The sequence below is a fragment of the Crocuta crocuta genome, unplaced genomic scaffold, assembly GCF_008692635.1.
Source record: "Crocuta crocuta isolate KB4526 unplaced genomic scaffold, BGI_CrCroc_1.0 scaffold299, whole genome shotgun sequence".
In the NCBI taxonomy this organism is placed as follows: domain Eukaryota; kingdom Metazoa; phylum Chordata; class Mammalia; order Carnivora; family Hyaenidae; genus Crocuta; species Crocuta crocuta.
The window spans coordinates 2,459,684-2,480,665 of NW_027532747.1; the positions used below are offsets into that span (position 1 = coordinate 2,459,684).

At 52.8% G+C, this 20,982-nt stretch overlaps 1 protein-coding gene across 1 annotated transcript in view; it reads right to left on the bottom strand.

Moving 5' to 3' along the window:
• The window catches only part of WDR25 (WD repeat domain 25), a 142,980-nt gene extending 122,025 nt beyond the window's left edge, over positions 1-20,955 (bottom strand). The window contains exons 1-3 of the mRNA XM_077780923.1: positions 20,658-20,955; positions 19,905-20,031; positions 17,024-17,870 (exon numbers count right to left, since the gene is read on the bottom strand). Coding sequence (XP_077637049.1) covers positions 17,024-17,830 — 807 coding nt within the window. The 5' untranslated portion in view covers positions 17,831-17,870; positions 19,905-20,031; positions 20,658-20,955. The remainder of the gene's footprint in view (positions 1-17,023; positions 17,871-19,904; positions 20,032-20,657) is intronic.
• Positions 20,956-20,982: the final 27 nt, after the last annotated feature.

Here is a 20,982-nt window from a genome sequence, read left to right on the forward strand (position 1 = left end):
CTTCCATGCGGTGCTTCTCTCTGTTAATATAAGTAAATTCAACTGAGTATTTTTCACAGTGGTTGCAACCGGTCTTCTGGAGCAACAGGAAAAAGGATTACTCAAATTTTGAAGTTTCCAAATCAAAAATGACCATCTACTGAACTGAATTATGAGCTGTGGCACCGGTCTGGCCTTTGGAAAATGAAGGGACTCCAGAGGCCACAGGCCAGGGCTTAGCTGATTCTAGAACTCAAAAGTATCTGCGTCACCATCATTAGAAGCATCCAGAAAGCAAAGCAGAGCTTCTGCTGGGCTTGTTTCCGTGGCAACAGCTTCACTGGCCTGTCTCCGGGAAAGGAAGGGAGGAAGGGAATGGAAGCTGCAGGAGTGGGGGGCGAAGCGGGGAGGGAGAGCGGGGAGAGCAGGGTGGGTGCAGTGGAGGGCCCGAGAAGGCAGGAGGGAAAAGGTAAAGAAAGGAGGAGGGAGGGAGAAGCAGGGGGGAGTGTGACACAAGGAAGGGACCGCAGGAAAGCAGGGACCTTGTCGCTGCCCGCACAGAATGTTCTCGTTTCCCTCACTAAATGCCACACATCACTCCCAGTCGGTGCCTTTAGACACACTAAGGTCCCTCACTAAGCCCTCACTAAGGTCAACAAGCTCACAGGTCTGGCTTCAACCCGGAAGGAAAACAGGAAGAGAAAGAAAAGGCACCGAGACCCGGGATCAACCAGAGCAACAACTGGCTCGTGAGAAGCGAGCACGGCAAGCTCGTCAAGGTGACAACCTTCTGCGGGCCTTGCTTGTGCTCCACCGGGGATGAGATTCGGTCGGCCCCCTGCACCCCGACCCAAAACCATTAACAACAAAAATGACGAGAGCTCTAAACGCAACACTGCGTCCTGGGTTGGATCCTGAAACAGAAAAGGGACGTTAGTGGGAAAACTGGTGACATCAGAGGAAGTCCACAGCGAACAGAGTTATACTGATAAGGATTTGTTAGTTGTGACCAACGTACAGGGTGACGTGAGAGGAGGGGAGTGACAGGCACACAGAAACTCCCTGAATTTGACAACTCTTCTATACGCCTAAGACTATTGTCAAAAGTTTTAAAAGAAATGTAACAAGGGCTGTTTAGAAGCAAGACTCCTGTTTTTCTAGCAATGATTTTTTTTTTTTTTTCACATAAAACCAATGACCTCAATGGGGCTTAACTATCATAAAGTTTCGCTGGGCTGCTGGCTGAGACAGCACACTGAGCGCTGCACCCCTGCAGCAGAGGGAAATACCAAATTCAAGGCGTGTTAGCAGCGTCCCTTCCGCCTGAAGCGAAGCTACGAGGAGCCAGAGCCCCGTGCGACGGACACAGGGCAGCTCCGAAGAGCCTGCCCTTACGACCCCATCACACTCCACGTGCCCGCCTCCCGAGCCTCCTCTAGTCCTGCTGCCTTGTTTCACATGGTCCAATCCAGCACCCTCACCTAACGGCCTCACAGCCGCCACATTCCTCCACGCCCTCCAGCCTTTGCCTAGTCTGTTCCCTCTACCCAGAACGCTCTTCCACTTCCTTGCTACTGAACTATTTCTAGGACCCTCTGCGACTCCCTGTGACTCTCACGGAGCCTGCCCCTCCCTGGGGCCGTCCTTCGTGCCCCTGAGCATCTCACCCTCCACCCCACCCCCCAGCAGGTGTGATGCCCCAGTGTATTTGTTTGTCCACCTGTTCCTTCTTCCCAGAGTCCCAGAGTCTCTCAAGGAAGAGCAAGATCCCCTACTCATCTCTGTACCCCACCCCCGCCCCTAGCCCCCAACTCTTGCATCAGATGCTGAATGCATGAAATACTAGGGGTCAAGAATGCAGGCAGTTCTTTTGGAAGAGAAAATACCGATAACAACCTTGCATCTTGTGTTTATTAAAGTCAAAAAGGTTCTGTCGGTTAGAAGTGCAGGAAGCCAGTCCTTTTAAAAGCAGATTTTGTTACAGAACGACAGGTCCGTTTCCACAGACACAAGTGCTGCGCAAGTATCCTCTTCCGACCGGGAAGCTGAAAAGCTTTTCCAAGGTTCTGGTTTCCTTGACAACAGCAGCACCAGAGACAAGTAGGGAAATAATTAAAAAGTATGTTTCCTTCGCTTCGAACTTCGTAAGTGTTTTTAAGCAATAACGAGCAGTCCACGCTCAGTGTGGACAGTGTCGGTATGGACAGAGCTGAGGGCACGCAGGGGCACGCGTCCTGCCCTCCCCCAATCGCAGGGGCCTGAGCAAGCGACCAGAGCCCTCCGCCCAGTACTACATCCACCGCAGGAACACAGCCCACACGGGGCAGGTTCACAACTGCACTTTCCAAGTGCCGGGTCCCGCGGGCCAAACTCTGCCGCGTGTAATCCCTACAAGGGCTCTTTGAACTCTGTGAGATGGGGAAGTACTGCTGTTGCCATTTGGAAGGAGAGAAACTGAACTGCAGAAGAGTGGCCAGGAAGTGTAGTCCAGGGGCCCACAGCCCTGGCTGCGCCTCACCACCCCCAAACTGGCTGCTAAAGAAGTACCCCCTCCCACCGCAGCCTCCTCTCGGATCCCCAGATCTCGTCCCGGGATCTGAGGCCCCAGAGGAAACTGCCTTCCTCTGAGCACCGTCCAGCTGGCCCACATCCCCACACAGAGCCACTCGTGCCGGCTCATTCCCTTCACCCCTGCCCTGGGGCTGCGAGAACGAGCAGAGCGAGATGAAGGCGCCAGCCCTGTAACGCGGTCAGCTCTGAACTTGATTGATGTGTCTCCTTCTCTTTTCAGGGTGGCTTTTCACGGTCTGTTTTGTTCTAACAGCTTTACTGTATTCATATCTTTTATTGTAAGCCTTCTCAAATCCTTTCTGGATTTATGGTTTATAAATAAACAATAAATAAACAAACACATGAGCTGCAAGGACCGACCAAGCCCGTTACCTGGAAGTATAAACGCACATGGTTCAGCACACTGGGAGTAATCACCACTTTGATTTAGCTCCCAGCTACAGTCCTCAAAGTCCCCTCCAAAGCCCGCCATGCCCCCTCACCATGCAGGGATGCTTCCCACAGGGGGGAAGGGCCACGGCATGCAGCCAAGCCCAGCCCCAAGACTCCTCCTACCCTGAGGTTCAAGGAGGCCCACAGGAGGATGGTGGACTGAGCAGGGGTTATTCGTTCATGCACAAGTTTTTTTTAAGCACCTACTATGCGCTGCGCTCTCCTCCAGGAACTAGTGATACAACAATCAGGGGAACAAATTCCCTGCCTCATGGAACTTACATTAGAGTTCATCCCATTTTGCAGGTGAACTAATTAAGACTCGGAACGATTAAGGACCTTGCCCACATTCACATGACTACTTTCCGGAACCCCCAAGTGGGAAGCTGACACAGAACCACCCAATGCAGCAGCAGAAAAGGGGGGGCCCAAACACCAGCTCTGTGTTCAGGAGCTACGTGTCCTTCCATGTCCCTCCCTGGTACTCAGTTTTTCTCATCTGTAAAATGGGCGTGAGTTTGCTGCTGCTGCTGCCGCAGTTGGTTTACATGATGACGGGCTTGCTACGTGCCTGGTACTCTCCTAAGAGTTCCCCATGATTTTTCTTGTTTAAACCTCAGACAGCTGTGGATGCGATCGTTACCCCACGTACTGATGGGGAAACAAAGGTCCCAAGAGTTCTACAACTCACACGGAGCCAGAGTCCGAAGGCACGGGTCCGGGGCTCAGCCCCACAGTGGGGGCCATCCTGTACCCCCGCTGTGAGGGAAGGAGGTGCAAAGCCCTGGTGTGGCCCCCGGCTGGGCACGCCTACAGCCCACCACAGGTCCAGCCCAGCTCCCTCAGTGCACACCAGCAGCGCCCACACCTGCCTGCACGGGCCCCTCCCTGCAGCATGGCACTCGGGCCCCCCAGGCCCGTCCTCACCAGCCACCCGGCTACTCATCTCCTCACCTTCCAAGACCCAGCTCGGCCTCCTCCCTCCCCTTGTGCCCGACCGCAGCAGACCCACCCCGCTCCCCACTGCGTGCCCATACCCAACGCAGGTGGTGCCTGGAGGGCTTGTCAGGTTTTCACGCCCTGGCCTGTTTCAAGGCCTGGCCCCCATTAGCTTCCTTGCCAGCAAGGGGATGGCCGATGCCCTCTGAGCCCAGAACCTGTCCAGAGCCCAGCATCTAACCCATGACTGGACCAACGGATGACCAAATGAAGAAAGAGGTGGAGATACCAAGTCTTCTGACACAGACGCCAAGGGCCACCTCTCTCACGCACTCTGTGGCACCCGATCTCTGGGGCCCCCACCACGCACACCACAGGCAGAGAGCCACACACAAGGCCTGAGGCACTCGCTGGCCACACAGCAGCACGTCCAGCGGCGTGTCCAAGTGCACCACCGCAGCCACCAGAAGCCAACGTCACGCTGCGGAGCTGGAAGATAGGAAGCCACATCTAGAAGGGCCAGGTTCCTTGAGAGGCCTGCTGATGCCCAGGGCGTGCACCGTATGATTTGTTCAATGAATCAAGGCTACTGGAGGCGCACTGCATTGCAAGCCTCCCGTAGGAACTTGGCCCAGGAGGCAATTATAGAATAAACCCTGGCTTGAGGTTCCTGATAACGGCTTCCATTTGTAAGGGCTTCATAGCCTACACGGTGGCTTCACACGTCTAACCTCGTCTGATCCCTTCAGCCCCTCGAGGTAATTATTTCACAGATGAGAGCATGGAAAGCCCAGAGAGCTCAGGGAGGGGATGCACCTCCCTCACCCGAGTGCTCGCAGTGCACCGGGCCGGGCTCCAGCCCCCAACTCAAGGCCAGGTTCGGGGCCCCTCCAGGGCAGCACACAGCCGCCAGGGCGCATCCCAGGAGGGGCCTTGGAGTCCCTGACCCCTGTTCGCATCTACTTCCTGGGCCACGGCCACGGGGTGAACCCTTCCATCCTCACCCCTTTCCAAGGAATCCACTGCCCAGGGGGACCAGTGCTGAGTGCTGGAAAGTTCTTCCTCGCACGATGGCAACCTCTTCCCCCGCGCTTTCAGCCGTTAGCCCTGCTTTCACCCTAGGAGCACATCAGAGTGCAACCCCGTTCCTCCTCCAGCGGCAGCCCCGCTGCACCCGAGGACAGCCGCCGTGCTCCCCCGCCTGTCCCTGTCACCGGGCTACGGGCGTTATGGCAAGACTCCAAGGAGCCAGGACATTTCGGAACACGCTTGAATGAGAGTAAAGAACATGGAAAGAGACCAGGACGAAAACAAACAACTTTCTAACCAAAGGTTACAATGAAAATGTGTTTTAATTTGTGTTTCTGTACCTTTCAAAATAACACTTCAACTAGTTCAGAAAGAGACCACTTGTGTTTATAAAAGCTCTTGAGTTCTCCCCGCAGTTGCCAGGCTGTGTAAACACACTGTGAGCAGGGAGAGAAATTGCTCCTTGTGATACTGTTAATGCTGGCTTGTACGCGAATTAGGATTCTAAACTCAGCAGGTTAAAAATGTTCTGAAAGCAATTTTGGTGTTAGTCTAAATAATTATAGATCACATTCACTTAGAGAAGGGCCTTTGCCCCCTCGGGGCTCCAAGGGAAAATTCTAGGCATGATAGTTAAGCAAAATAGTTGGTTATTATGCAGGCTTTGCAGTGGTAGCGCAAATTGGTATAATCCTTTTGGAAAGCAATCTGACGGGAGATGTATCCGGACCCATGGAAATGTACAAGCCTCTGGCCCAGCAGTCCTGCCTCTGGGAATGAATCCGAAAGAAATAACCTGACAGAAAAGGGTTTCATGCATGAAGATAACTGCTTCAGCATTATCTATAATAGCAAAAATTAGAAGCCACCTAAGTGTCCAAGGACAGCTCAGTAAATTACAGTTAATCAACTCGATAGAGCATCACGGAACCAGCACAAATTGACGGCCCTGCAAAGATGCAGGGGCGGCTGGTGGCGCCGTGGCGGGCGAGGCTGGGCGAGAACGCAAGATGGGAGAAGCGGCCTGCAAAACCATGCGCACACTCCGTGCAAAACACAAGCCCAGATGGGCCAGGAATTGAGGGGAGGGTGTTAAAAGGATAATCGCAATTGAGGTGTCTGCAGGAATTGGGAGGTTTGCTCCCATCATTTTGTAGTGCTGGCAAATCGCCCTCACAGAGGGGAGAAGGGAAGGCAGAGAAAAGGGGCAGGGGTGGGGGGGCCAAGGGAGGCTGGGACCCTCCTGCATCATATTTTGATCACACTGTTTGCCAGTCTAACCAAGCAGGAGGCAGTGACACACGCGGGCCTCAGCCTACCTACATCCGCCAGAGCCGCGGCGTGCCACCATCATTACCCATGTGCGCGACCGCCTAAATGAAATTACAGACAGAAATAAAACCGTGCTGTTCAAGCCTTTTGCTGGGACCCTTTTACACTCTCTAAAGTTAGTGAGGACTCCAAAACGCTGCTGTGTATGAGGGTTATTATCAGTCTGTATTTAGTGTATTTGAAATAAAAACTGAGAACGCTTAAAAGTATTAGCTTATGTAAAAGTAATGCTAGGAAACGCATTCCACGTCAACATAAATAACATCTTTTATGAAAAATAATTATATTTTCTAAGACAAAAAAATGAAATTTCAGTAGAAAGCTCTGTTGACGTTTTTGCCATCTCCTTAATGGCTGGCTTAATACGAGACAGCTGGGCTCGCTGAGCTGCTCCGCGGCTAATCTATTGTAACAGGCTCACGTCCCGCAGCCTCTGGAAAACCCCACGTACGCTCCTGAGAGGGCGAGAGCAGACGCGGCAAACAACTTCTAGGTGCTATTATGAAAACAGTCTTCACCCCCCATCCCCATGAAAGGGTCCCAAAGACCCTGAGGGGCTCACAGAGCACACTGGAAACCACCACAATAAGTCATGGCATTAAAACCTGGCTGCTGCAGCACGTGGGGGAAAGAAGGGTTTAAAATTACACGGGTAGTTGGAACTCAACTCGGTTGCCTTTTATTTTCAAAGACTGGATGGAAATACACCAAAAGTCTACAGTCATTGCCTCTGGGTGCAGAGATAATGGGCAATTTTTTCCTTTATACCTTCCTGTTTTTTCCATAGCGTACATGTATTTCTTTTATGGCCAAAAACATTTCATTTTTGAGGAAATGTTGGGGCGGCCGTGGCGCACCCATGCCCTGCGGAATAAGCTGGATGGGAAGAAGGTCATTTTAAATCATTAGTAGCCAGCATCCGTGTAGGGGAGCGTCACGAAGCAGGGCTGCTCCTTAATATACCAATCGATCCCTGGCACCGAGCACACATTCATCACGGCGGGCACTGCCTGCCCCGGACCCACAGAAAGCCTGGAAGAGATGACGAGAATTGAAACTGGCTCAGGCTAATCACTGCTAGATGAAGGTCAAATATAGGTGACTATTTATCAGATCTTGAGATGGGGGAAGACATACCACGCTGTAAAGCCACGGGACAATTACAAAGGGAAAGGTCCACAGACTTGACTACAAAAAAAGTCAGATTTTCTCTGTTAATGATAATAATAATAATAATATATCAAAACACAAAAGCAAACAGCACACCGTAGGGAGTGTGGACATGATGACAGGTCAATATTGTTCTATGCAAACTGCCAGATAAGAGAAATACTAAGACTGCAGGAGATTGATGGACAAGACCCAGGGCCACAGACACTTAGTTAGCATTAACGAGGTGCCAGCTCGCTTCTAAAGGAGCTGCACTTAAATGGATTCATTCAGTTCTCACACAAGACACCACCCGATTAGTGAACGTTTAAAAAAGTTAATAATTCTACTGCTGTCGAGGGGAAGAAGGCATGGTCACATTTACACATAAATGATGGCGTGTGTCACAAATGGAAGGCTACATAGCCACTAAAAAGAACAAAGTAGATCCGTGTGCTCAGAAGGAAAGGTGTGCGTGAGACAGGAGTGGAAAAAAGCAGCCGAAGACACTACAGAGAGCGTGATGTCCACACACAAACACACACACCTCGAGCCTCTGGTCAGATCAGGGTCTCCGGGCCTCCTTCCTGAACGGGACTGAGCAGCAGAACGTCCCTCACGTGAAACACAGACATCAAAACAAGAGATCAAAGGAAGTGACAAGGGGCAGAAACATTTTCGAAAACACAGGAAAACTTTCAAAGAACTCCAAGAGCTAAGAAAAGACCTTGTAAATATGCAACAACAAAAAAAAATGACATCTTCTTTAAAAAAAGGAACATTCAGAAAACGAGAAACAGCTCTTGGAATGTAAAAATATGATAGATCAGAATAGAACACTTTCCTGAATATAAGTTATACTTCAGTAAAAAAACAGTTTAAGTGTATGACAGCAGAAATACAAATTGGAAAAAAAAAAATATATTGAAAGAGAAGGTGGAGGAAATTTCCCAGAAAAACAAAACAGAAAAAGGCAAAGAGATCAAAAACTAGAAAGAAAAGAAAACTAGAAGCTCTATCCATCCGGGGACACCGGGACCACCCAGCTAAGCAGAGTCCTCAGGCTGAAGCCCTTGGCAGGCCGCCCAGGGGCATCGCCCGTCTGTCTGTGGCCCAAGTTCAGGGGAGGGGGGGGGGGGGGCGGCGGGGCCCGCGNCCGGAGGGAGGGAGGACGGGCCTGGAAGCAGCTCCAGGACCCCCTCTAGGGTCCCTTTGCCACCAGGTCCCTATGGCCATCTGGTCCCCCTGCTTCTCAGCCCGGGTCACAGCACGTGGGGAGGGGCTTGAGGCAGGCTCTCTTTTATCCTGTCACCTAAAGAGACCTGAGGAGCTTGTGGAAGGGAGGATACGTGAAGGCAGGCTTCCTGGGGGGGGTCCCCGGCCTCCCTCACATGCATTTCTGACCACCCCCCGGTGCCCTCGCCCCTGCGCCCTGCCCCTCTGGCCCCATCCGGGGGTGTCCCGTCTGGAATCCCTGAGCAGAGACAGCAGAGGCTACAAGGAAAGGCTGGGAGGCTAGACTGACCTACCCACCCCTTCTTTAAGGGGTAAAAATACTAGCAGTTTGCAGAGGGCAGGGGGGGGGAGAGGGAGGAAGGGAGATAACTTTAAATGCTGCTTACAAAACAAAGTACCTACAGTATAATTAAAACCAGCCGATGCTCACGGGGAAAAAATACTGAAAGGAAAAGCTGCTTACAGGACGTTCACAGTTGTTATGCTTGCCTGCAGGACTTACAGCTACATTTTTAATTTTCTACGTTTTTGTATTTTTTCCCAAAATTTTACTACTTTCATGATAAAACTAAGTTCAATTTAAAACACCATTTTTTTTTTTTTTTTTTTTTTGAGAAGGACAAAGCCATCACTGGGCACTGGATGGGTGCCTTCAAGAGTCTTCTGCATCCAGGATTTAAAAGCAGCAAGAAATAATTTACTAGACTGCCTCAATTCCTAGCCAGGCCAATTTTGCAATCTGCATTTTTCAATTACATTAAAAGCATTTTCCCAAATTGCTCTATTCTTCCCTTAATGACCCAGGATGAGGCCGGATGAGGCTGGTTCCCTAAGGACAGGCTCTGCACCTTCACACGGCGCTGCTTTCTCCCTGGCAGCGGCCGGCGGACACACGGCCCTGCCCTGGGCACCCCGAGCTGTCAGAGTTCAGCGGGATGAAGTTTTCAGAGAGCAGGAAACACAGCCCAGGTTCTGTCGCGCTTTCCTTTGCTTACTCCTCCTGCAGCCCAGGGTTTTTTCTGCAAGCAGAAAGCTTGAAGGCCCTTCTGGCAAGCAAACGGAAAGTGGGAAATGTCTCATTTGTTGGCCTCAGAAACGTTGCAGCTTTCATATGGGGGAGAGGAGTGTCAAAAAAAAAAAAAAAAAAACAACCTTCACTTCCCACAAAGAGAAGTTTCCAGCTCAGGATCTCACAGCGATTCCCAGAGGCTCGGCAGCCCTGCCATGGAGCAGCCTGAGGCCCTCACTCCCACCCCTGGGATGACTGAGATGACCGTGAACTTTCCCTGGACTGAAAATACACAAGAGGAGGGAAGGGGGAGGAGCAAACAGTGTCCCGAGAGGGAAGTGTCTGAATACTTCCTGCCCAGGACTCCAGGTCCACAACACCACCACCTGACCCCACTGTGTGCCGTCAGACCTGTGTCCTCCCCTCTCTGGGCCTCTGTCGGATGAAGATGAGCCCAGATGATCTCTGCACATGTACACACGCGCACTCACGCACAAGCACCACCCGCTCTCTCCTCGCCTTCACCTAATTACCCTCAGTGCACTGTTAATCATTCACTCCCCAAATACCAAACGCCCACCGCCACGGCCCAACCCTCCTCCCCAGCTGTGCGGCTCCCGTTTCCAATAGATTTGCCTCGTGCTTGGAATAAATTGCCCATCATCTGCATAATGCTCCACGACTCCTCACTCTACACATCAAATCATTTCTCCATCTCATTTTGTAAAATCCATCAAGAATAATTCTTTCAAAACTGAAATAAACCTTCACTCTGGCACTCGAATCCATAAATTCCTTGTCTTTGAGTCTAAGATATATTACTTTCTACAAAGCACATCTAAGATACCCTAATATAATCACATCCGCTAACAATGATAAATCAACAGGGTCCTGTAATACATAGAGATGCAAATCCAAACCACCGTGGAAATCATCTCTTCTCCTTTTGTCCCTTAACAGAACCACAAGATTTTCAAGCTGGGACAGAGCCTGGCTACCACTTGGACAAGGGGCTGGGCTTTCCATCCTTTATTCTCGGATGCACAAGAGCAAAGTCTTTTACCTCTGTTTGTTCTGCCAGCTTCTCATCTTGCTTCTATACTTTACCAGCTGTGTGACCATGGACAAATCCCCTAACCTCTCTGGGCCTCAGCCTCCTTGTCTGGAGAGTGGGATAAGTACAGCCCTTGACTCAGAGGCCTGTCTGAAGAGGAGCTGGAGGGTCTAGAACCATTCCTCGCAGGTGGTAAGCGTTCAGGGACGGTGAGCTCTCTCCTCCCTCTCGCTGGCACTCGCTGCCAGAGGCCACAGCCTGGCCAGCAGCACGGGACACCCTCAGTCTGGGTCTTCAGCCTCCGGGACAAACCCTTCCCTTCACCCGCATACGGGAAGGGGGCCTGAGACCCATCTGAACCTGGTGCCGCTCTAGGTGGGCGCCTCTTCCTTGCCCCCCGACTCACTCGGGGCCTCTTCAGGTAGGAAATCACTCCTCCTGGTGCCGCCAGAGGCCCAGGCATGAAACGCTGGCTCAGTCAACTAAGCATCTGACTTCGGCTCAGGTCATGATCTCACGGTTCTGTGCCGACAGCTGGGGAGCCTGGAGCCTGCTTCAGATGCTGTGTCTCCCTCTCTCTCTCTGCCTCTCCCCTGCTCATGCTCTGTGTCTGTCTCAAAACTAAATAAAACCTTTAAAAAAATTTTTTTAAGAAAAAGGAGCAGGTAAACAGCTTGTTTCAACCAAACTCAAAAACTTTTTGAACTTTAAAAGTATCTGTCTGAGAGCACTGACATGGAAACACTTGGGAAAACATGTAACTACAGACTATTAAAAGATACACAAACACAAGAGTTACATTTAGTTGGATGATTCTGAGTGACTTATCTTTTTTTTTTCCTAATGTTTAATCAATAAAGGACCAGGGGAGTCAGGAATGTGTTTCTTCAGCCCTCCCATAGGCTAGGCACCCTGCTCTATCTCCTCATCTCTTCTACACGGCAACAGCCCTAATCAGAAGCCACTCTACCTGTTTACTAATGAGAAAACAGGGGAATCAGAGAGGCAAGGCGATTCTTCCCAAAGTCGCCCAGTTACCAGGCGGCAGATATGGAACAGGACCCCCGGAGTCTTTTGTAACAATAGTGCTGAAGGTTTGCCCACCTATTCAGGCAAGCTCCACTCACCACACACAAAGCCCTTGTTAATTAGCTCAGGTCTGGGTATAAACCAAAGCCCATCTTAACTATGTTAAGGCAGCAGAAAAGACAACACCTACGTATAGCCATGTTCACTGCAGTGCTGACCATTTGGAAAATGAAAGCAAGTAATGATGGGAAACAACACAGAAATGACAAAGCAAAGTCTGGAATCTGAGACAGTCCTGAAAACAGGCTTAGGGAAAGTTTTTAATAAGGTGGAAAAGTGCCCCTTACAAACAGCACAAAGGACGGCGGTGGGCGGGGACAGAATGAAGACAGCACGTACTGTGCAGGGAGCCCAACTCTGCAAACCCGTGGGAGCGTGGGGTCCAGACCAGGAGAGGCCCCCAGTGCGCGTGAGGCGCTGGCTCAGGGTCAGGATTAGACATGGTTTCTGTGTTTTCCTTCATCCCTCATGTGCTCGGCACCTTCAAAGTTTTTCACAATACGCTTTCATTATGTTCATGATCAAAAATGAAAAGGGGCTTTTTAAGTATCACAGGGAAGCCTGTTATTGAAAGAATTCCTAAAGCAATCCATTTTGTAAAACAAATGAACACCTAATTCATACGTTTTACTTGAAATCCTTCTGTGCTTCAGAACTCCAGGGTTTTGATGCATGGACGGTGGTCCCTGGAAGCAGAAAGCGTGTCATGTGCCTCTGAGAACTCGTCCGGTGCCTACCAGAGGGCTCTGTGTGCGGGGCTGAAGGTAGGGGCGGCCTGCGTTCGGCTGAAGCCCTTGTACTTTCTCCAAGAGCTTCAAAGTCTGAATTCTACCTTTACGTGCGGTGGGTGTTCAAACGTGTTGAGCCAAATGAGGACACGGGGAAATAAAGAGAGTATATAAAAGGGTATCCGTGCTGGGATTACAACTGTGAGAAGCAGATGCATGCTACACTCAGGGGCAGGAAGGGACCAGCAGAAAAGAAAACAGAGCATCAGTGCAGAGTTATGAGTCATTGTTTTATTTTACTTAATTTCTCCAGCTGTAAATTTTTCAAAACCAATATAAGCATATTTTACAGCTCACAGAACATTTAGAACATATTAAAATAAGTATCTTTCCACTGTAATGTACCCAATTGAAATTTATGAATTCCAAAGCTACATTTTAAGGAGATGAAGGAACTGGCACTCCATGCTCTTTAGATTAATCAGATGGATTGTGTTGTTTTTCTCTTGATCAGAAAAGAAATCGTATTTCAGTAAATGTTACCTTGAATCAAGGATTCTTTCACATTCTAGAAGCTTGAGTGGGCTTAGAGTAGGTCTTACTGTGCCCCCTAGTGGCAAATAAAATCTATGCACTTAAGAGAAAATCCTTTCCCAAAGGCTGGAAATAAAAGCCAAGAAAAATTTTTTCAGTCTCTACTGACCCCTGAACATGTACTAGACTTCGGGCCAGGTGCTACAGACAATATATAAACGGGGCTGGCACAGTTCCTATGTTAAAGAAGCTTAAAATCTACAAGGTGTAGCAGATCGGGTTCAGGGCAACGCAGGCGGAATGAGACGCCACAGCGCAGTAAGGAGAGGAGAAGACTCCTGGGAGAGCGAACCCATGAGAACACGGCAAGCGCCTACTATGCGCCAGGCGCCGCCCACGGAGTTCACACCCGATATTGTCTATTCCTCACAAAAAGCCAGCGAGGTACGCAGAAGGGTTTAAACCAAAGTGCCATGACCCCGGCCCCCAAGCTCTTCCCTCCTTCCTGTGCAGGGGGGCTCAAGGAGGCACTCTGGCAGACGTGACACAGAAGACAAAAGGCACCCTAGGACAGGAGCCCAGAGCTGGTGGTACCCGTCACACCACTTCCTCTAGCTCTTGCCCCGCTGCACCGACTGTCTGCTCTCCACCCAGGGCTGGGCTGCAAGGAGCCAGGACTCCTCCGGCGCCCACGGCCCCGTCCCAACTCCAGACTCGCCATCCACACTCCCTCCACCCTGTGGGCCCCGATGTCTACCGAGCCACACACACTAGAAGTGGGGAAGAGTGGCATCCTGCCTGGGGCGGCCAGCTGCACACCAGCCCCACGTGACCCTGACCACTTCCCTGCCCGGTCCCAGCCCTGCCCGAGCCTAGCCCCCAGTCGGTCTTCCCATCTCACCTTCCCCAGCCCCTGCCACACATTTGTCATGCTAGCAAGTTGCTCAAAATCAGTTTGCCGAATAACTGTCACTGAGAACTGTCCAATATCATAAAGCAGAGAGGATCCTGGCTCCACTGCTGGCATGTATGGCTTATAAAAGCCCTGCTTTTTCAAGACCCCACAGGAAGAAGAGGGTCAGGAGACACCGACCCCAGCAGCCATGATGGCAGCCGAGCTCTGCCCTCGCCCCCCACCCCCACCCCTGGGACGGCCAGCATGGCCAACAGGGCCCCCGGCAGGCTGCCGGGCCGAGCGAGGGGCCGGTGCCCCAGCACCCCCGCAGCACACCCCACTGCCTCGGGAAGGCCCCACCAAGGCCAGTTCCACAGCAAACGGACCAGATCTGGGTCTCAGTGAGTCACCCCCAGCACAGCTCTTCTCCTGCAGTCCCTGGGCGCCCGAGTGGCTTCCCAAGGTGGGTCAACTGCGCCCCCTTCTGGTCACGGGGTGTCACAGCGAGTGGGGACCGGGACCTCCCCACATCCCCAGTGCACAGCACCTAGCACGCTCATCCCACAGACACTCAGTATGCGACTGAACAAACACAGCACCCCAAGTCAACGGCCTCACTCAGCGTGGATGCCTCTGCTCAGAAAACCTAAACTCGGGCAAAAGTGATCCAAGCAGGGCCCATGGGGCCCCTCGCTGATGCCACGTACAGAGCAGTCCCCACAGGACTCCAAGCCCGCCCCTCACCTTCAGCAGACAGGACCCCTCAGGGGGGCGGGCAGGCGGCAGGTGGCCTCTGGCCACCCCTGCGCCCCTAAATCCCTCCGCCCGCCGCTGCCCGCGGCAACCCAGCCCGCCTCCTCCTGCAGCTGGCGCTGCCCACATCTGCCACCCGCCCCCGCCCTCCTGGGGCCTAGTAGGGGATGCCCGTGCCCGTGCCCCTCAGGCGGCCCACCAGGAGCCGCGCTGCCCTCCACAAAACTCCACCGCGCGCCTGGCATTAGACTGGGGGCTTCAGGCGCACACACCTGGGCATGTGTCCCGCCTCAGAAGTGCCAACCGCAGGCCTCACAGACACGTTTGATCGCGGAGGAAGCCGACTCTGAGAGGTGAAGTGTGTTTCCCAAGGTCACAAAACTGACCCTGAGCCCAGACCCCTGTAACTCCAGCCACACACGCCCGGCACCACGCAGGCCCCACACGGGCCTGCCAGAAACCCCCAGACGTGCTCCTGACCAAAGAGACAAGCCCCACTGGGCGCCCCGTGGGCCGCAGCCTCTCGGGAAGGAGGGCCAGGAGCCCCTGCAGCTCGGGATTGAACCAAGCCTGTCACGTGTACATCAGAAGCCTCCTGAGCCCCCAACCCCACAGGGAAAGCACCAAAGACCCAAGGGTAAAGTCCCCGGGCTCCAGACCAAAGGCGGAACGCAGCACTGCCCCCGAACGACCCGACCGTTAGCCTCGCCAGAAGAGAACACAGACAAGCGGTCTCAGGACTCAGACAGGCCACTTAAAAAATGACCCCCAACGACTGAGCTCATTTCAAAGCATCACTGCAATCAGGCTTCCCGTCTTCATTTCAGAAGATGCCTCCTAGGGTGGTAGGATGGTTCCAGAACACTGAGGAAAATAGAGGGAAGAAGCTGACACTCACTGAGCACCTGGAGGGGCACCTAGCTCTGAGCCAGGGGTTTGTAAGTGTTTTTCTCGCCTGATCACAGGTAAAACTGTGCCCTTCACAGAGGAGATGCCAGACTGGAAGTGGGGCCAGCTGACCACCCATGAACTACCAGGTGCTCTGTGGCAAAACTGGATCTGAAGCCATGTCCCTTCAACTCCAAAGCCATTTTCTTTCCAGGAAGCTTTCCTTCAGCTCGCATTTACTCGGCACCTGCTGCATACAGGTAACTTGCTAGGTGGTGCCAAGAGTGAGAAGGGACAGAGCAGAGCCCAGAGGGGCTGGAGACAGGTCAGGGGAGGTGCGACACAGCTGCCACACGACACACTTGAGCACCTGAGCACCTGGGGACTGCTTACTGCGAGTCTGTGTGACTTCAGGAGCTTTAAGATGAGTAACAACAAGGGGACCTGGAGGGCTCAGTCAGTTGAGCGTCTGACTTCTGCTCAGGTCATGATCTCACAGTTTGTGGGTTCGAGCCCCGCGTCAGGCTCTGTGCTTACAGCTCAGAGCCTAGAGCCTGCTTCAGATTCCATGTCTCCCAATCTCTCTGCTCCTCCCCCACTAGCATTTTTTCTCTATCTCAAAAATTAAATGAACATTAAAATTTTTTTTAAGTCAGTAAACACTAAAAAAATAAATAAACTAAAATAAGTAACAACGAGAAAGTTTCTGTGGAAACCGGAAGTCCTTCACAGCACCTACACCCATCACGCTTACAGCCAAAGACCTCCTGCCCCATCTCCCCCCCTTCACCAAGTGAACCTCCCCCTCCTTCTGGAAGCCTTCACCTGGGCCTCCCAGACTGGGCCGCTGTCCCTTGCAGGGGGTTCACAAAGCACCTGGGTCCCACTGAGGGTCCAGTCCTCACGCCCCTGAGCCGAGGGCTGGGAGAGCGTCTCCACTTGTCCCTGGCCTCTGCCATGCTGCACACCCTCAAGCCAGCGGCCAGCATGCCGCCTGGCACGGAGTGGGCACACGGCTCAACACCCAGTGCGGTTCGCAGGGGCCCGGGGCTTGTCCTGGGCCTGCTTTCCTCTCCCTCTCACTGCCCTCGCTCAGCGGCCTCACTCCCCTCCCCCGGGCCCCAGGTGCGCCTGCGTGTCCTCAGTGCCCCCAAAGGACGGGGACTAGTACCGTCTGGTGCCCTCAGAGAGGCAGCATCGGGGAAGAGGGGACAGAAGGAACCAGCAATCCTGGGTGGGCCACCGAGAAAGCACTTTTAAATGCAACGGAGAGAGTGACACAAACTCCCCCACAGAAGTGCACAGCACCCCCACCTCACTGTTGTGAAGGACAGGACACCCCAGCAGCCTATGTCCCAGCAGGACATCCCAAGAGCCCCAAAGAAGGGGTGTCACTCAAGTCTTACCTTGAAGGTTTTGTCCATGGAAGCCGAGAGAAGCATGTGACTCTTAGCAAAGACCGGACACCACTGAACGCTGTTGACGGGGCCCCTGTGGCTTCTCAGGTGGAAGAGCACTTTCTTGGGAATCGTCGTTTCTCTATACTGACTGTCCAAATACGGCTCAATAAACTCAGACACTCTGGGGGCCACAGAGAGGGGGGCTGGGGCACGCCCTACAGACGGGCCCTGTGCCTCCGTGTCTTTACTCTTGCCTGTCTCTGTGCTTAATGCCTGCGACTGTCTTAGTCTTTTGGGGGTATAGGGAACGACACAGTCCTCACACCTTTTCCTCTGAAGAGAGCTGCCGTTTCCACCTGGGGTTTCAGATTTGGTTTGGGCACAGAACGACAACGCGGGGGAGTCGTAAGCTCCCCGGGAGAGTTTCACCTGCTTCAAGTGGGCAGCCGCCAGGGGCGCATGGCCGGCTGGAACGTGGCTGGTCCACAGGGAAGGCCGAAGAGGCTTGCCTGCGGGGAAGGTGACCTCGGGTTCTGCTCTGGGCCACTGCAGCCTCTGGCTGGGGCAAGATCCCGGGTCACTTCTCCAGAGCCGAACCAGCGGGAGACGATGGCCAGCCGGGTCTTCACGAAAACCAAGCTGCGTGGGCACCGCTGCCCCTTCCGTCTCATCGGGACCTTCCAAGGCAAAGTCCTGCGCATGAGGTTTGACCACATCTGAGAAGTCCTTCATCTGGCCGGCAGCATCAGAACTTGCCTCAGCCTCAGCCTCGGTCTCTGACTCGGAGTCATCATAAGCCACCAGTGAAGCCATTGAAGTCACAGTTTCTTGCTATCGTCGGAGGACAAACTACCTAAGACCCAACAAAGTCAAATGTCAGAAAATACACATGTAATTAAAAGAAAACCTGCCATCTAGCAAAGACACGATTGGAAAACTCTAAGAAGAAACACATTAAAAACATGAGGGCTTTTTTGGGGCACCAGGGTGGCTCAGTTGGTTAAGTATCCAACTTCAGCTGAGGTCATGATCTCACAGCTCGTGGGTTCAAGGCCCGCATCGGACTCTGTGCTGACAGCTTGGAGCCTGGAGCCTGCTTCCGATTCTGTGTCTCCCTCTCTCTCTCTGCCCCTCCCCGGCTCACAGCCCCCGCTCCTCAAACATTAAAAAAATAAATTTAAAAAAACACCTTTTAAGTGAGGGCTTTTCTATATACCAGGTATAATTAAAAGATATTTTTTTTCCAAATGAAGACTATGGACTATCTAGGAATAACTTTAACAAAAATTAGCAAGACCTATAGGAAAAAAACTAAAACTTTCATATTGAAAAATATAAAAGAGGACCTGACTGAATGGAGACAGGATGTCTGGACAGAAAGATTCAAGATTTTAAGATGTCTTTCGTAAGGTCAATTTGGGCCGCTGAGGGTAGGTCTGAAAATACTAAAATGGAAAGATGTCCAGAACCCACCAAGTATGAAAAGCTCGTCCCCCACACCTTCGCCCTCCCCTTGGGCTCCAGTGCCTCCTTTATCCCCCCCACCCCGCCTAGATATCCTGTCTCAACAACAGGCCAGATGGGGAGGCAGACCCACAACACAAGATCAGGGTATTGTTGGAGAAACCAATTCCCCCAGTTTGGAAGGTGTGGTCCAAAAGCCCCAGTTTCACTCCGAACACAAACTCACAGCCATGACTCTCCCCTTTCTGAAAGTTTCTTCCTGGGGCACCTGGGTGGCTCGGTCGGTTCAGCACCTGACTTGAGCTCTGGTCATGATCTCACAGTTCGTGAGTTCCAGCCCCACATTGGGCTCTGCGCTGACACTGCAGAGCCTGCTTGGGATGCTCTGTCTCCCTCTCTCTCTCTCTGCCGCTCCCCAACTTACATGCGCACGCTCTCTAAATAAATAAACTGTAAAAAGAATTCTTTAAACGATTCTTTCTGAAATTCTGAACCATCATATGCAATATATTTTTGCCAACTAGTTTCTGGAAAGAATTACTTCAGTCCAGAGTCCCATTCCGTGCTTTTAAGATGAAGCACAGTCAGGAGGACAAGGACGCCAAGCACATCCAGGACAGCAGGTGGCGCCCTGGAGCAGCGCTAAAACTTTGCAACCCACCAACTTCCAAGATCGCCCACCCGCCCTACCTTACTACACCACACTGAGCCTCCCGTCCTGCATATGAGGTTAGAACAGCGCCACAGATTCCCTCTGGGTTCTCTGTTAAGCCACAGCCACTCAGGGCCACCTGGCTATCACCCAGCTCCTTCCCTGGAATCAACCACCTCATGCCTTCCTTCCACGCCTTTCCCCCCAAAGGGTACCGATCGCCTGCGGGGCCGATCTGCCCAACGCGTTACATCTTCATTCAAAAAACGTCTGTCGTCTACCTCCTCCAAAAACCGCACCCCCACCTGCAGCCCAACCTAAGCAGGTAAAATAAAACTGCAACCAGCCAACCATCTCAAGCAGAGCTAACAAACCCGACTAATTAGGGACTAATGGACTGTGCTCTGCCAACAACTTGGCGTTTCTGTCCTCCACCTACTCAGCCCGGTCCTGCGGCCCATCCTGATCCGACAGGTCAGCTGTCCGGGCTCCTGCACATGGCACCACACACCACAGCACACCCTTCCTCCCGCTCCCGCTCTGGGGGCACCTGCCAGGGCCCCACCGTGCCCAGCCCCATGATGGAATCCCACCCACCTCGTTATCTGCAGGTCAACTCACAAAAGAGGCCGATGGCCAGAATTTAAAAAGAGGTCTAGGGCAAAAGATCAGAGAGCGGTGGGACTGAGGTCCGTAGCCCCCTTCCTAACCAGGCAAGGCAGCAGGCCTGAATGAACGCAGAAGGGTGGATGCCAAGGCTCCCGGCCCTACCTGCTTCGTGTTCGCCACTTAGTCACACTGCCGGAGCGCGGGCTACTCACCAAGCCCCACACCAAGCAGCAGGAGCGCGCAGCAAGCAACCTGGTGAACGATGCCCGGTGCTCACCATGGCCACATGCTGGCGGGAGACACAGACCACGACCGGGTGAGATACAGGGTGTGAGGAAAGTAAAGCAGAGGAGAGTACAGAAGGCGCTGGGCTCGGGGCTGGGGCTGCAGTTTCGAGGCCGACCTAAGACAAAAGGTGACACCTGAGCAATCCAGGCTCTGGAGGGGGGAGGGAGCAGAGGTGCTCAGAAGCCCTGGAGGCTGAACCAGCAAAACGAATCAAATGGGGTAAGAGAGGAGGAGGCAAGGGTGGCTCAAGGAAAACACACAAAAATGGAGAAGAACGGGAAACATCGGGAACAGCTAAACTTGAGGGGGTAAAGTGCTGCCTTTTATGTGTCTAAGGCAAGTGGGGGGGGAGTAAACTATGTCACGGTGTGGGGCGTTCAACTAAGACAAAGAGGTTCGGGAGAAAAAGGTAGGACCCTGGAGAAACGAGGCTACAGAGTGGGGGCGTGGCCCTGAGAGTCACCGGCCTGTCAGCTCCACGGGGACAAGACCTGTTGTGTTTTGCTCACTGTTTGATCCCCCGCATCTAGAAATCTTCGCGAGATGCAACCTGGTGGGAGGAGGGGGCACAGAGAAAGTAAAAGAAATAGGACATTCTCATTCGACAAACATTTCCGGACTACCTACTCTGTGCTGAGCCCTATGCTGGGGCTCGTGTGTACAGAGATTAAGCACAAAACCCGGCTCCTGCGCCGGAGGCCACAGACTGAGAAAGGCAACAAAGACGGTACGACCAGAGCTGGGTTTTGAAGGATGAGTAGAAGTTAGCCGAGCTGTCAAGCACTGCAGGTAAGGCTGGTCCAGGGCACTGCGCGGCCGGAAGGCGGCAGCGACGAAGGACAGGAGAGGGACGGAGAAAGGGCCGCGCCGAGGGGTGTGGTGCTCTCGGGCCGCCGCCGCCGCCGCGGGGCCCCAGCCCCCTCCCGCCCCCGGGCCCGCCGCTCCCCACACC